This window comes from Cloeon dipterum, chromosome 3, assembly GCF_949628265.1.
Source record: "Cloeon dipterum chromosome 3, ieCloDipt1.1, whole genome shotgun sequence".
Taxonomy (NCBI): domain Eukaryota; kingdom Metazoa; phylum Arthropoda; class Insecta; order Ephemeroptera; family Baetidae; genus Cloeon; species Cloeon dipterum.
In genome coordinates, this window is record NC_088788.1 from 25,907,500 (window position 1) to 25,922,778 (window position 15,279).

Below are 15,279 nucleotides of genomic sequence, written 5' to 3' on the forward strand. Positions count from 1 at the left end.
GTGTAAATAGCAAAGTACAACCTTAAGACATAATTTTATTATTAATTTTAAAAGTGCTGCTGCTGCATTCTTTGCACGTAGACATCTTTTTGCCCGCGAAATTCAAATGATCTGTTACTGGGAATTAAAATCAAGCAGATTTAAAATCAAATATGGTGGCTGATATCCATGTTTACTATCCACTCATTCCACACCCATTGCCATCACCTGTTCAGTAAACGTACACTCCCACTAGCTCTCACGACTCAAACTCCACACGGCAGTCCGGAGCGGTCCGGAGGGTGAATGGTGAACTCTCAATTCCGTCTTAAATTTGTGTATTCTGAGTGAATGCGAAAACTTAGAATTCCGAGGACTTCATCATAATTCTTTACAAGACCATCTTTTAATTTAAAAAATATCAAAATGTCTAACTTCGTGCTCTTTCAATTAAGAAAATCAACAGTTGCATTGTCGGCAATCAGTAAGTTAAATAAAACGCACACATTGAAATACAATTTATCTATGTTAAATATCTTTTAGGTCAGCTCTCTCAAAGGTTGCAAAGTACCTCAAGCCAGGTGGTAGTTCGGGAGAAAACAAAGAGGGAGCAGAAAAGGGTAGTGCCTCCAAATTACCGTCACATCTACCCAGAGTTTCTTCCTGACCCTAACATGGAGTTTAGAAACTCTGTCAGGGAAAAGCTGGAGAGGACTGATATGATCAATCGTCGATCCAGAATAGAAATTCCCGAATTCTACGTCGGCTCCATCTTGGCCGTCACCAGTTCAGACGAGCACGCAGTTGGCAAAACCACCAAATTCGTTGGCATTTGCATTCAACGAGAATTTTGTGGACTCCGAGCAAATTTCACCCTGAGAAATGTTGTCGATAATCTTGGTAATTTGTTGTGAACGCGCATCAGAAGATGAATTAACTTTATCATTGCATTTTAGGCGTGGAAATCAAGTATGAAATGTACGACCCTCGCCTTCAGAGAGTGCAAGTTCTACGCTTGGAGAAGAGACTTGACAGTGAACTGCTTTACCTTCGGGATGCAGATCCAGAGTTCAGTACCTTCCCGTTCGACATGGATGCAGAGTTTCTCAACGAGGGCGCTCCTGTGCCGGTTAATCCTTTGAAGGTTAATTTCTTTGTGCTTGCATCAGCGCGAACTGTTTTTATATCATTCATCGCAGGTCAATTTGAGACCTCCTCCCTGGTACGCCAGATGGGAAAGGCTACAGCCCAAAGGCGCCATCATTCCTGAACTGAGAGGAAGGCGTAAAGAGAAGTCTGAACAGTGGCTGGAGAAGTTCTCTGAGCCTTGGGAGAAATATGACTTGATGAAGCAGTATAGGTAAATTCTATTGCGAAGTAATTGTTGGGAGCTTTTATTAACCATTTATTTAATCAGGAAAACTATTCCGGAAGAAGAGCAGGACTCTATTTATTCTGATATCTACTCTGAGCTGCATCAAATGGAAATTGCCAGCAAAAAATTGAAGAGGAAAAAGGCATTTGTAAAACCAAAGAAAACTGGATAATTGATGCTTTTTTTGCTTCTGTAGAAAAATATAAATATAATGTTGAAGATTCTTCAATGATTGATTTTATTTAATAAATCTAACTAGAGCAGAATTAATTCAATAAATTTTTACAATTTCCTGGAAAGGAACAGGACGACACAAATATTACCATAAAATCTATTTTTAATAATGATTCAAGTCCCACGCAATAACATAATTGCGTACTGCTCCAATGGGACTTGCCTTGGCGTTTCATTAGGGAGATAGGTTGGATTCGGTGGTGATGCAACCGGCGGCACGCGCCATACTCTCATCTCGCGCCTGCCATGCGCCTATTGATTTTCCGCGTCGGCCGATTTTCTGGCTCTCGCTCACATGCAGGAGTGGCACATTCATTTTGACCAAGGAGCTTGACGCAATTCCATTAAGGGTTGTGCCTCTATTCCTGCACTTGCGAGGGGTGCAGTCGCCACGAGAAACTTTCCACTCGCCACAGGCCGATCGGCGATGACACCGTGGAGCAGCCGGACTCGCCACTGAAGGTAAAAGGTGCGTGCATGCGATATTGCATGGGCCCGCTTCGATGTGCCCCCGCGGATGGAAAATCCAATCTAACTAGTTGCTCTCAGATTTGGTCGAATTTGTGTGCCCACTATCTGGACAAGTTTATAATTTTATTTATTTTATATTTTGCTTTCAGCTTCTCTGTATATTGTTTTCCGTCGATAATATGACTTTTTTGAAAAGCTTTAAGCTTAACTTACAGATTTTCATGCCGGCTTTTTGAAGGTGGGAATTTTTACACTCGGGGAAATTTATAATTAATTTCAGAAAATGCAGTGGAAGGCAGCATTAAATATTTGATTGAATAGGGACAAAATTTAGGTGATGCATGATCCTTGAATTACTTGGAGACTTTGATTTATTTTATCCATCAGCTGCGCTTTAAAAAAAATGTAATGTTTTAAGTGATTTTAAAATGACTCTATATCTTCAAGCAAATTAGTGATCCCAATGCGTCCATCGATTAAATCAATCAAGGATACTGCGGGCCAAAAGTACGGCACATTATTTCATTAAAAAATTTTAGGTGTGCTTGATGCAAAATCGATATTGCGTGCAGAGTAGAGCAACAGTAGAATCGCGCTAGTGCTGTGCCTCGAGCTAGTTAAAAATTAACAAATTACATAGCCCTAAAAATCCGTGCGAATCTGAAACTTTGCTTGATTTTGTTTAAGGAACGCCACAACCATGTTCAAAAGTTCAGTGGCGTGGGTGTTGAACAAACACCTTGGAAAGTACGTCCAGGATTTGGATACGGAAAACCTGAATGTGGGAATTTTCAATGGAGAGGTTCAGCTGCACAATCTCAAACTCAAGCCGGAAGCTCTGGTGAAAAAAAGCATTTTTTGCGACCTTTACGACTTACCATCAATCTGATTTGCAGTACGAGCTCAAGCTGCCAATTGAGGTGCGCGAGGGACAGATAGGCTCCGTTACGCTGAACATCCCGTGGAATGGACTCGTCAATCAGGCCATCGTTCTCACCATCGAGGTTTGAAATTTTTTATTAGCAGCAACCTTTAGAGACAGAGAAAATCGTTCATAGGATGTGTTCATCGTCGCTGGTGCAGTGGTTGGAGACATTTTTGACGCAGACCTCGAGAAGAGGCTGCTTCGAGCGACTAAAAAGAGGATTTTGGACGAGCTGGACGAGGTATCCTTTTTTGAAATGGGCAAGGAGGACGGGATGCTTGGAAAATTGGCCACCAGTCTGGCGAAAAACATGCAGATTTTCATTAGAAACGTACATATCCGGTACGAAGATACGACCTCGATGCCGGACTCGCCTGTGTCGTGCGGACTTTGCCTTCAAAGCATATCCATCGAAACCACAAACAGGTTCAGTAACAATTAAATAAGAGTCGTCAAATACGGCTAAAGACTCACTTTGCAGCAAATGGAAACCGTGTGCAACTTCTCCTGACTCAAACTCGATTTACCAGTTGATTCGAATTCAGTCACTGTCGTTCTACTGGAATCCCTGCACGCGGGCCCGAGGTCTGGTTTTGACTTCAGGAAACTGGCGTCAATCAATGTGCCAAGGACTGCAAAGTTTCAGCGTGAACGGGGAGCCGTTCGAATTCAGTAACTTTTAATTATTTTATCGAAATGATAACTATAACAATTTTTACGCAGTCCTGAAGCCAGTGTCAGCAAAGGCCAAACTCATAATTACACAAACGAACGAGATCAAAGTTCCAAAATTGCTGTTAGACGTAGTGGTGCAGGACGCCGTTTTGCAAATTTCTAGAGCACAGTATACTTCTATGGCAATGCTGCAGGAGGCCTTTCAGCGAATCGAAAAGAACAGGTACAGTTAAATTTGATAAAATTGTAATAAAAACATGGTTGAAACGTGCAGAGAGTATCGTGAGTATCACCCTGGAGTGAATCTGCACAAAAACGCTTCGCTGTGGTGGAAATACGCTTTCGTTTCTGTACTGGAACAAAGAGTGAGACCGTATTCGTGGCCGCGGATAAAAGAGCACAGGTAATAAGCTAATAATCTCTTAAAAAGTTAAGAGCCCGGACACGCCAATGCTAGCAATGTAGCCTGCAAAATACAAAGTTAGGCAATCCTCTCGACATTCGTGTCACGCAGGTTGCCTAACTTTGAAATTAAAATTGCGATAAAAAATAAAACTCCCCTGTTTAAGAGTGTTGCTATAAATATATATAACTGGAAATCATTTTCTTCCAATAATATTTAAATAAAAAAACGTTAGGGAGTCCTACCGTAAGTACGTTCAGGCGTACAAATTGAGTTTGCTGAGTCCAACCGATGTGGAGCTGAAACTTGACTTGCAAAAACTGGAGGACCGGCTGCGTGTGATCGACCTTGTGATAGCGAGGGAACACGCTAAAATAGAGGTAGGCGATAATAATATATACCCCACTCCGTAACTATTTAAAAAAATATCTTTAACAGCTCTCTCGCGAAGAGCCGGAGAAACTGGCAGTGACTAGTTCGGAACGCTGGTGGCTGGGGTTGTGGAAATGCGTTGATCCTGAGATCAAGTTCAAGATGGTTGCTAATCCGAGTCCTGGTTTCTGGAGCAGACTCACTCAGCAGGAGAGGGAGAAAATCTACGAGCTGATTGACTACTCCGAAGATAACACCAACTCAAAGCAGAGGCAGTTCATAGGTAAGTTTGTAATATCAACCGGCGTGAATTAAATGATTTGAAACGCAACGCTTCACAGAACACAAATACAACCTGACCCTGGCCACCCTGAGCGTGTCTTTAGTGAGCCACGGACACGAAATCAGTTTGGCCACCGTAACTCAGTTCCTAATTAGTCTGGAGACTCGAAGCGCGGAGGCCGCGTTTAAATTTTCGGCCCGCGCCGAGAAGTTTCTGCTGGAAGGGATCACTTTTGAGAACGAACTGGTGCCTTTGGTGCAGGCCGACATTCTTAATTCTGGTGAGTCTTCATCAGATCACGCTAGTAAAGTTGACGGTGATTTCCTTTTTTCTGTTTAGATTCGAGCGTCACAAACGTCTTTGCATTCGACTTTGAGAAAAACCCAGTGGCGCCAAACACGGACTTTAGCGTGAATATGCGCCTAGAGCCACTGGAGATTATTTACAACGAACAAACCCTGGCTGAACTAATTGGATTTTTCCAAAAGTTAAACTTCACGAAAATGTCTGAAGACCCAGTCACCGACTTTTTTGTCGAAGCTAAGATGATGGTCAAGCACTTCATGCTGCAGCGCAAGAAAGTGTACTTGAACCTGCAACTGAAAGGACCAACGATCGTTTTGCCTGAGCAAGGCTCCATCCAAAGGTTTGAGCGATAAATAATTTTGGCAGCGGATTTATTTTGAATTTAACAGAGGTGGGCAGCTCATGATTTTGGACACTGGATGCCTGAAAGTGAGCACTGAGCTGCAGAACGGACCGATTTCCATTGAAGATGAGACCAAGACTGAACTTGAGGAGCATCTCTACGACAGGCTAAACCTGGAACTGTCAAATATGCAAATTTTATTTTGCGACTGCAGCGACGAGTGGCGCGAAAAGCGCAAAATGAATGATTCAGACATGCATCTTCTGTCCTGCCTAAAAACGCAATTCATGTTCTCAAACAGCATTAAGCCGGAATACAGACAACTCCCAAGGTCTGCGTATTAAAGAGCTAGTTAGAAATAAACTAAAATTAATCATTTTCAGGCAAAAAGTGAACTTTTCGATTGGAAGCGTGAAACTGAATTTATCGAATCGCAAAATGTTCCACCTTCTGAATTTCATGGATATGTTCCCATTACCCACGCCAAACAGCATCCACTCGAGTCAGGTGATCGACTCGGTGGTTTGGCACAACGAGTTTGCACTCGACTCGGTAGAGCAGGTGCTCCTGTTGGAGAGGCTGAAATGCATTCGCACCATCATTGTGCAAGCTCACTTGGTGACCTTAGAGCCTCAGACGCCCTGCAGCCTCACATGCGGCTCTCAAAAGCTCACACTCTCAGCTTCAGATACAGAAAGGTTTCAAATATATTTCTGTGTTTTTCATATCTTTTATTTATTGATCTATGTTCTTAGATTTTTGTCCTCTTCCGACCAGAGCGACGAGGAGATTGAAATTTGGGCAAAAGTTTTGGACCAGCCTGGTTTTGAAGACAACGTTTCTCCTCATAATACTATTGGCGTTCTGCTAAGGTTCATGTTAGGAGAGGTACACACTAATTTTCAACTTATTTTAAAATGGTTTATATGGAAAAATCTTACAGCTTGTGGTTAATTTTTCGAGATCCGAGAACAAGGTCGATCAACCGTACTTGATGTTGAGGCTCGAGAAAGTATAAATAATTATTTACGATACTAGTAGACCAGAATAATTAATTTTAATTTTAGATTTGCGTTGACTCGGCAATTTTGGAATATGGACCGGCCGTTCAGTTGAGCTTAGGTTCATTTCAACTTGTGGACAAAATACACACGTGTGCTGGCGGCTGTTACATCGAATTGCTCCGTGGCAACGCACTGACGGGAATGGACGTGGTCACGATTCTATATAGAAAAGTAAATAGCACGCAGAGCTATCAAATAATGCACCTGCGCTGGCATTAAAAATTGCTATTCTATAGGTGAAAGCAAACTGCCCGGATTTCAAGAGCCACTTTCACAGCATTGAGCATTCCCTGGTAGTGGACTTGCACGCCATCACGACTTTATTCCACCGAGAGGCATTTGTTGCACTATTTAAATACTTCACTTCAGTCAGTTTAGAGTGAGTCAAATTTTTGGCGGCATGAAAATATTTATTGTTATTACTAATTGTATTTAAATGCAGAATCCGAAGGCACGATTCGGCCATTGGTTCGATGATCTCCGCGTCCATGACCTCTATCCGCGAGTCATTGTCATCGGTGAGCACAATGTCCCTATCTAGCTATTTCGCTTTTGAAGAGGACCCACCGGTGCCTCCAGGTGCTACCAAACTGAGCTACTCGATCCGAATGGCTGACCTGCAGACGAGGCTTTGCAGTACGGATGCAGACTTCCTTGACATCAAGGTGCGCACTAAACAAACCGACACGCGACATGACGGCTCCTCATTGAAAACGCTTTTCAGATAACTGGATTAGAGGTTGACAGTCTGGTCAAAGCGAACGAGCGGACTGTTCACCGGCTGTTTCTCAATAACATTGCGGTTGAGGATTTATCAGACATGACCTTATACAACAAGGTAAGAGCTTTTTAGAACTGAAAATTTAAAACTAAGCATCACTGATTAATATTATTCCTTACGCAGATTGTATTTTTGGACGGGGAACATCTTCTGGACGCGAAATTTGTGGTGCACAGCTCCAGAATCAGTGGTTCTAAATCGGGAATCGACAACGGCAAAGAGAAAATCAAATCAGACGGCACGATCAAGGCAAACGTTGCAAGACTAAACATTGTGTGCCTGCAAAGAATTGGCATTGACATTTTGGTAACTTTAATTTATACCACTAACTAACTAAAACAAAATAATTAATTTTTTGGCGTTAATCCTTATAGAATTTTTTGGACCCATTTATGGACATCAGAGCAGCGAGTTGGAAAGCGGCTGCTTTCATAGGAAGGAAACTGACGAAAATGAAATATTTCGCGCTGAAAATGCAACTTGCGCTTGATATTTGCATCCCAACTTTGCTGATACCCCAAAAGTCAGACTCGCCTAATCTACTAATCGTCAATTTAGGTCAGCATGAAGCTGAAATCTTATGATGAAATTAGATTTCTTTTTTTTCAGGCACGTTGCGCGTTGAAAACTTCTTCAAATATGACGAGCAAGCAACTGATGCAGCAATGGTTGCAATTGAAAACATACTGGCCAAATTGGATTGCGTGCAGGTAAATTTGTCAGAACATGGTCAACCACATTGTAAATGGCCCTAATTTTTGTTAGGTTTCAAGGGCAATAATAACCTTGGCAGGAACAGTTGAGCCGCAAGAACCAATCGTGGAACCTACGGGGTTCAGTTTTGATTTAAAGCGCAGGGCTTACACCAAAAAGGACGGCAGCAAAAGCAATTCTCCTCTCTATAGGATCAGTGGCACGAACGAAAAAATCGTAATAAATTTGGGCCAAAAGGATCTTGCGACAATTTTAATGGTTAATCAAGAGAATGCGGCTGAAGGATTATTTGCTGGTAAATATAAAATGAGCACGACGATAGGCTAAATGTAAAAAAATATTTTTTAGAGCTACATCCTAAGTCAACGCCGCTTTCTCCCGTGCATTCTTATACTGCCAGCTATGGTCTTCACCAAGAAGACAGAGTTTTGAAAACCATCCAAACGTTTCTGTGTCAAAACAAGGACGACGAGCTAGAAACTGAAGTTAACTTTATGGTAGATGCGATCAGTATTAACTTATTCATGGACATAGATGAGGTGAAAATAAATGTATTAAGTTCAATAAAAAATTAACATATTTGTGTTATAATAGGAACTGAGCTCACCAGTGCGCTGTCCTCAACATTTACTTTGCACATTTGACCTGAGTGACATGTCAACTGCTGTAACTGCAACTCGTTGCGGCGCTTTTGACATTAAAACAGTTCTGCACTCAGTTTATGTTCGAGACACTGTGAAAAGTTTTAATATTCTTGAAAGAGGGTGAGCTAAGATATAAAATAACATTTATTAATATTTGTTTCGCGATTTCATATATGATGAAAAATTGCAGGACGTACAGTCTAAAATTAAAAGACGCGAAAGAGCCCCCATTCATAGAGTGGCACGCCAGTAAATCAATATCAGGTATGCATTGCATTGTTTAAAATTATTTTTCAATAACGTTTGAGGCCTTTCCAGATTCGTGGATTCACGACATCGTGATTGAAAGCTACACAGTTAACCTCACCGCGCAGTTCCTGACCAATCTTTTTAGTTTTTTCTACGACAGCGCACATGCTGACCTTCCCTCAGAAGGGGGCGTCATCAATTATGGGTACATAGGCGATCTGACGTGCCACAAAGTTCTGCAAAGTCAAATAGGCAGATCAAGTGAGACAGCGACTGTGTCGCTATCACTCAGGCTGAGGCAATCAGACATCAATTTGATGTCTGAAAATGCGAACGGATGCCTTTGTTTCCAGTCGGAAATCGTGATGGACTACATGCGTTCGCCAGCCGAGCTGAGCGAGAGCTGTGAGATCTTGGTGTCCAGAGCGCAAGTCAACTTTAAAGAGGATGATCACAGCTGTCATGTGGTACTTCAAAGTTGTGACCTCGAGTTTTCTCGCCAGATGCCTTCCCTGGAGGAAGGCGTAAAGATCAATATTTCTGTCAGCCCGCTTAACGTCAGGGTCTCGTCAAAAGTCGCACAAATGATCTGCTGCTTGGCGAGTGATTTAACAAGCATGACACAAACCAGTTCCTCAAGTAGGGAATCTCGAATGCCTCTCAGTTTCCAGGAGCTCGATAATCTGTGGACACCCAAAAAAATACCGGTCTGCGTGCCGTACAACGAGGACGCGCCGTTGCCTAGACAAGTGCTAAGATTCGATATGAAATTTTCAGAATCACTGTTGCTGACCATCACGAAAGTGAATATTCTCTTCCTAATGGAAGGGGACATCAACGCAAGACAAAACAGGCCGCTTTTCCAAATCAAGTCCTCGTTGGCTGCCGAGGTTAAAAACTGGTCATCTCAAGTACAATTGCTATCACAAATTCAAGTGCAAGCTTCGTACTTTAACGAAAAGCTGCGCAAATGGGAGCCCTTCATTGAGCCACCTCGCGATGGAAGCGGCTACAAGCCCTTAGAAATTTACATCCAGCTATTTCATGGAAAAGCATTCAACGTGTACACGTCAGCTTGCATCGAGACCGACCAGATTGATAAAAAGAAGTACGAAACCGTCTCAAACACTTGCTCCAAAATGGTTTTCATCGACAAGGAGTGCACAGAGGTTGAAAATGAAATTTCTCCTAAGTTTTCGAGAAAATCAAGCGATAATGACTCTGACAATTCAAACCTATATCTAAACAAGCTCGCGGAACTGATAGAGCACCTCGTTCGCGACGATAAAGGAAGCGAGTCAGATGATTACAACAGCAAAGATGAACTATCTGACGAGATGGATCAAACTGACGGGACAGACAGGGAAATCGAAAGAAAATTTCTCAAGCATGAAGAAGACGATGAACACGAGTGCATTGCAACGTACATTACAATTTGTGCAAAAGACAGAATAGAGTTTACAATTACCAGCGCAGCCATCGAGACATGCAATGTTCTCATTTCCAAGTTCTTGGTCGATTCGATTGACTTTAGTGGTCAGTATGCGAAAGAAATTGAACTGCTGAACTACATAGGGCCTTCGTCGGTAATTTCACTGTACGGTCGCCTCCAGCGAGATGGCTCCGACGAGGAGTACGTGCTTTTGTCAACTGCAGAATTCGGCTACTGCAGATCGGGCCAAAGCACTCCAGACCTGTTGGATGTGCCGGATCGATGTAACGACGAAAAGGCAGCATCCGTCTCGGTACTCACACCTACATACAAAGACGACTCAGCTGAGTGCTGGTACCACAGGACGACGGCTATGAAAATTTCCGTGGACATCGAGGGCTTCCATCAGCTAAATATATTAGTGCCGCAGAGAAGAATTAGCACGATTCTCCCCTTGGAAAGCTCAAAACACGAAACGACGTATCATGTAGCCGTTACGGTCGATAATAAGCTCGGGAATAAAGTTATCACGGTGCATTCTCCACTGAAAATTTACAACGAAACGGCTCACGCGGTCACTCTGTACTGCAACAAGTCTTCACTGGAAGCCATTGGCGAGGACGCAGATGGGGAGGTGGTCAACCCGTTCCAAGACCTCGTCAAAGTCTCTGTCATTGAGCCCAGCGAAACTTATCACGTGCCCCTTTTTATTGCATATCACAGCAAGTTATATGTTCTTCCATCGTACATTGAAGACTGTCGTATCAGTGAAACTGGAATCTGGTGGAAAGATTTTGCGAGCAAGCCAGTTATGGATATCAAATGCCAATCCAAGCAAAGCAGCAATGAAGTCTTATTTTCCATCAGGGCAGTTGCCAAGCACAATGAAGGCGCATCAGAGGGTAGAATACCTAATTACATGGTGCGACTTTTGCAACCACTGACGATCCACTTCCTCCTCCCTACGTCAGTTGAAATCACACTGCCGGCCAGCAGAAAGCAAATTCTAATCGAAACGGGCTCGTTTGCCGACATTTACGAGCTGGACATGAGCTCGGAGAAAAACATTCCATTGACGGTAAGTTATCTATTTTGCAAGCGCATATTTGAACGAATAAGCGAAAAATTTCTGTTCCAGGTTTCAAGCTACAAAGGCTCTTCTTGGAAAGGCGAACTTGTCATTAGCAACGAGAAAGTGAAGGCCTCAATAAATATGCAGTCAGAAGGCATTAATGAAAAATTCATTGTGTGCGTCAGCACCGACGAAACGAGCAGCAAGAACGTCTACTTGTACGCAACGCACTGGGTCGTCAACAAGTGTGGAACGAATCTGTCAATCAAGGTACGAGTTGTACTTTAATATCAAAGGGGAAAAGGAAATATATAATAACTATGTTGTATTAGGGAGCACCGTCGAAGGACGAGACAAGCATACAAAACGAAGAGCTGCTCCTGTTGAGCTTGGAGCGAAAGCAGGATGTTGTGCTAAAAGTGGGACAGTCTGCATGGTCAGCACCATTCAGTCTGCACGCGGCCGGCACTTCCGGCGTAGCCATCTGCCAAGACCATGAAAGAGGAAACAAAATTTTCCGCCTGCACGTTACCATATCTTACGCTCAATCGTGCCCATCATTAACCAAAATCGTAACAATTTGGCCGTACTTCATGGTGGTTAACAACTGTAGAAAGCATTTGCGTTTCATGGAAGATAACGAAAAAGCCGATCTGTGGATAGATTTAGCACCAGCAACGGTACATAACTGCTAACAATTAATATGGCAACGTGATATGAAATACTGCGATCTTACTGTTTGCAGTGTACACCGTTTTGGCCAGACACCTCGACGATGCGCATGTTCGTTAAGTTCAGGGATGGAAAATTGGTGTCTCAGAATTTCCCAATCAACTACTGCCACGCAACTGTTCTTAAAATGGACAAAGGTTGCGGTCTAAATGTGAAGGTTACCGGAGGGGCTGACAGTCCGTTTACGATTATGTTCACTAACTTTGAACCTGGCGATGCACCGATTAGAATAGACAACTTGTGCGAGATGATTCACATTAAAATTCATCAGAGTGATCCAGGACAGGTGAGTGTGACAAGATTATCAGTTCGCCACTAAGGATCTTACAAAGCCGACTTCTTTCCAGGCCGCGACTGTTCTCAATCCATACCAGTCTATATTGTACACTTGGGACAATCATTGTAAAGAAAGAGTACTGCTGTGGAATGCTTGCAATTCGAACACGGATGATATGCCGGTGAACATTTGGAAAGATGGCTGTGGCATCAAGAAAGTAGAGCTACAAAACGACCAGCCACCACCGTCGCCAACTCCTACACCCGCTAACTCGACAGTCTCGATGTCCTCCAAAATATCGGCAGGACTTCGGCGCCTCTCAAAGCCCTCGTTTGACGCGGCTGCTAAAGTTCAAGAGGACTCTAACAAACTAGACGAGGTCTTCATATATTGGGTGAGCTTTCTCGAGTGTGGACAGCGAGTGCTGCTTCTCACCACGGATTTGGACACTGCGCTGAGAACCAGAAACATGATCGAGTTCGAAAAAGGCTCCATGGAGATAATTTTTTCTCTCCGGGGTGTTGGAGCTTCGTTAGCCATTGATGAGGACGACCCTACCGAAGAACTAGCGTATTTCAGCCTTCAAGAATCTGCGCCTAACTGGGAAGTGTTAGTCTCACAAGACTGGTGCCCAATGCCGTTTGAGCTGGCTGCCTGGTGTGAGGAAAAATTCATCCAAGGCTTGCCATCAGCAAAACTCAAGACGCTCATTCACATCGACTTGGAAAAAATGAAACTGATTAAACCGTTCTTCGCGGAGGTGAGGAGGATTCAAAGTCCAGCGGTCTGGATGCAATATCGGAAATCGTCAAGACAGGTGTTTATCAACTGGAAGATTCACCAAATTCAAATTGACAACCATCTGGCAGAATCCGGGAGCCCAGCATTTTTGAGCCCAGTGCCAAATCAAAAGAGTGCATACCAGCCTTGTTTCGACTTGAAGGCACTTTGTCAGCATTTCCACCAACAATCAGTTTACAAGTTCGTAAATTAATATTTATAAGAACCGCAGCAGTCTACATCAACAATTTTTTGCAGGTATATCACACTGAACGTCGCGAGTGTCCGCGTGGATTTGGATTTTAAATTTCTGTCCAAAATCTTGAAATACGCAAAGCAATGGCAGAGTCAGGTGGCTTTGGAAACAAAAGCGCGAGCGGACGTGGCACAAGTGCATCAGTCATTTGGATACAAGCAAAATGCAAGTCTTTTTAACCCGAGGAAATTCACTTGTCAATCGCAATTGTAAACTTTTTCAGATTTCAAATTACGACTGTCTGGTTGAGTACATGTATCTGTCCCCTCTCATTGTTGAAGTGCGATATGTTCCGCTGAAAAAATCGCATCTGACCATCACGGATCATGGCTCGAATCTTCTGACGGATATTTCAGCACTCTTCATGCACACGAAACATGCGAACATGTATTCATTGAGGTAAGTTTTGTTAAGTTGCAAAATGCATAAAAATTATAATCTCATTTTTAGGTTGCTCCCATGCGAAAAAATCGGGCTGCTTTTGCCGACTGTGGAGCAGCTGAATATTATAATCAAGCACTACACGAAGCAGCTTAATCAGAAATTTTACGCGTCGGTGCTCGGGCAGAACGTGCTGACAAATCCCATCGGAACGATATCAGATATGGGGATATCGCAATCCACAAATGTATGGTTTGAGACTCTGCGTGGAAACGACCATGCTAATTTCTGTTGTTGCAGGAGTCGGTTTCAATTTTGCCAGAGCCGTGTTCATGCGGCGTGGCTTTTGGCGCAAAGGTGCTCATGGGATACGCTATAGGACCAGCGGCTTGGGATTTGATGCCCGGAGGAGAAATTGCGGAATACCTGGCTACCTTTTCCAGGAACGAGCTGCGAAATCCGACCATCACGGTAGACGAAGCGGACAGCAACACGAACAGTTTGATTCCGGCAGCACAAATCTATTTGAACGGAATATTCTACAATGAGGCTGCTGCAGAGAGTAAAATATTTTAATTTAGTTATCGCTTTGAAATTTTTAACTTCTACAGGTGCAGAAAGTAGCGTTGAAAAATTTTGCAAAGGAACGGGGGAAAGGTTGATGCTGATGGTGGAGGCTAAAGACATTGCTTGTCCACTTTTGTCAATTTCATACGCACTAAAACGGTAATGTTTCATTTTTGGCCAACTCAGTCAAACAATATAATTAATTGTGGCCACAGACTAGTCGACTTTGATGAAATCAACATGCCAACGAAATTGCGACTCTCAAAATACACAAATCCATATACTGTAAGACGGATAAATGTTGTTATTTTCTTGAAGGAATTGGAATCTGAAAATGTTGCAGGGCTTCAAACCGTACAATGAGGAGGAAGCGATTGGACAACAATTGCTTAAAATGCTGAATGACAGTCACTTGAAAGAGACATATTGGAGCCATGTATCGTTATCCTCAACTACAATGGCACTTATTTCAGACAAGTAAGAAAAGCTTAAATTTGAAATGAAAATTTAAACGCTTAAATTCCATTTTAGAAAAATTTATGTTCTTCAAAATGCAACGCAGCCGTGGAAAAACTGGACAGTCCAGAATGAAATCAAGATTACCCAGTTAATATCTGTGCCTCAAGTGAAGAATTCGGAACTGGTATTCCTAATTATGAAGGTGAGGAGCCAGGCATTGGTACTAAATTTAAAATAACTTATCCCTAACGCAGGACACGCGGGAGGAATACCATTTGGAAACGGAAGATGCCTTAGTTGCAAAGTGGTTGCAAAACAAAGTTGAGACTGCTATGATCGCAGGAATGGAAGAAAAGCCTTGCCCAACAACATTATAATCCAATAAATAAAATATATAATATTGTTATTTATGGTCAAAGCAGCAACCATTCCGAATTAGAATTTTATATCTAATTTTATATCTAACCCCTGACGAAAGTCATTAGACAAAAGATTCTTACCTTAA

The 15,279-nt window shown here is 42.7% G+C and overlaps 2 protein-coding genes across 6 annotated transcripts; both read left to right on the plus strand.

Annotated features, from left to right (window-relative positions):
* Nucleotides 1-237: 237 nt before the first annotated feature.
* On the plus strand, nucleotides 238-1,583 carry mRpL19 (mitochondrial ribosomal protein L19). Its single transcript, XM_065484276.1, has 5 exons — nucleotides 238-463; nucleotides 523-879; nucleotides 936-1,123; nucleotides 1,179-1,339; nucleotides 1,397-1,583. The coding sequence occupies exons 1-5, from the start codon at nucleotides 406-408 to the stop codon at nucleotides 1,524-1,526; spliced, it is 894 nt and encodes a 297-aa protein (XP_065340348.1). The 5' UTR covers nucleotides 238-405; the 3' UTR covers nucleotides 1,527-1,583.
* Nucleotides 1,584-1,848: 265 nt separating this feature from the next.
* Nucleotides 1,849-15,274, plus strand: LOC135939730 (intermembrane lipid transfer protein VPS13A-like). 5 transcript variants are annotated; one of them, XM_065484257.1, is made up of 40 exons: nucleotides 1,849-2,057; nucleotides 2,747-2,900; nucleotides 2,956-3,063; nucleotides 3,118-3,410; nucleotides 3,466-3,656; nucleotides 3,708-3,882; nucleotides 3,934-4,062; nucleotides 4,298-4,442; nucleotides 4,501-4,717; nucleotides 4,776-4,997; nucleotides 5,057-5,363; nucleotides 5,413-5,697; nucleotides 5,750-6,064; nucleotides 6,122-6,254; nucleotides 6,310-6,378; nucleotides 6,434-6,601; nucleotides 6,667-6,809; nucleotides 6,873-7,095; nucleotides 7,155-7,268; nucleotides 7,335-7,517; nucleotides 7,586-7,769; nucleotides 7,821-7,921; nucleotides 7,977-8,220; nucleotides 8,274-8,464; nucleotides 8,520-8,689; nucleotides 8,760-8,833; nucleotides 8,888-11,328; nucleotides 11,389-11,592; nucleotides 11,655-12,002; nucleotides 12,068-12,340; nucleotides 12,387-13,312; nucleotides 13,370-13,532; nucleotides 13,591-13,766; nucleotides 13,818-13,995; nucleotides 14,049-14,310; nucleotides 14,360-14,474; nucleotides 14,531-14,600; nucleotides 14,659-14,792; nucleotides 14,847-14,976; nucleotides 15,029-15,274. In XM_065484257.1, exons 2-40 carry the CDS (start codon nucleotides 2,760-2,762, stop codon nucleotides 15,149-15,151), a joined length of 10,068 nt encoding a protein of 3,355 aa, XP_065340329.1. In that variant the 5' UTR covers nucleotides 1,849-2,057; nucleotides 2,747-2,759; the 3' UTR covers nucleotides 15,152-15,274. The 5 variants fall into 5 exon arrangements, with proteins under 5 accessions (XP_065340329.1, XP_065340328.1, XP_065340330.1 ...); XM_065484256.1 differs by having other exon boundaries at nucleotides 1,849-2,050; XM_065484258.1 differs by having other exon boundaries at nucleotides 1,849-2,050; nucleotides 14,366-14,474.
* The last annotated feature ends 5 nt before the right edge of the window (nucleotides 15,275-15,279 follow it).

Coding starts and splice junctions, on each gene's coding strand:
- LOC135939730 (XM_065484257.1), top strand. CDS start 2,760: ATGTTCAAAAGTTCAGTGGCGTGGGTGTTGAACAAACACCTTGGAAAG. Junction 6,810..6,872: donor TTCACTTCAGTCAGTTTAGA/GTGAGTCAAATT, acceptor ATTTAAATGCAG/AATCCGAAGGCACGATTCGG. Junction 8,221..8,273: donor GGCTGAAGGATTATTTGCTG/GTAAATATAAAA, acceptor AATATTTTTTAG/AGCTACATCCTAAGTCAACG.
- mRpL19 (XM_065484276.1), top strand. CDS start 406: ATGTCTAACTTCGTGCTCTTTCAATTAAGAAAATCAACAGTTGCATTG. Junction 464..522: donor AGTTGCATTGTCGGCAATCA/GTAAGTTAAATA, acceptor AATATCTTTTAG/GTCAGCTCTCTCAAAGGTTG. Junction 1,340..1,396: donor GACTTGATGAAGCAGTATAG/GTAAATTCTATT, acceptor TTATTTAATCAG/GAAAACTATTCCGGAAGAAG.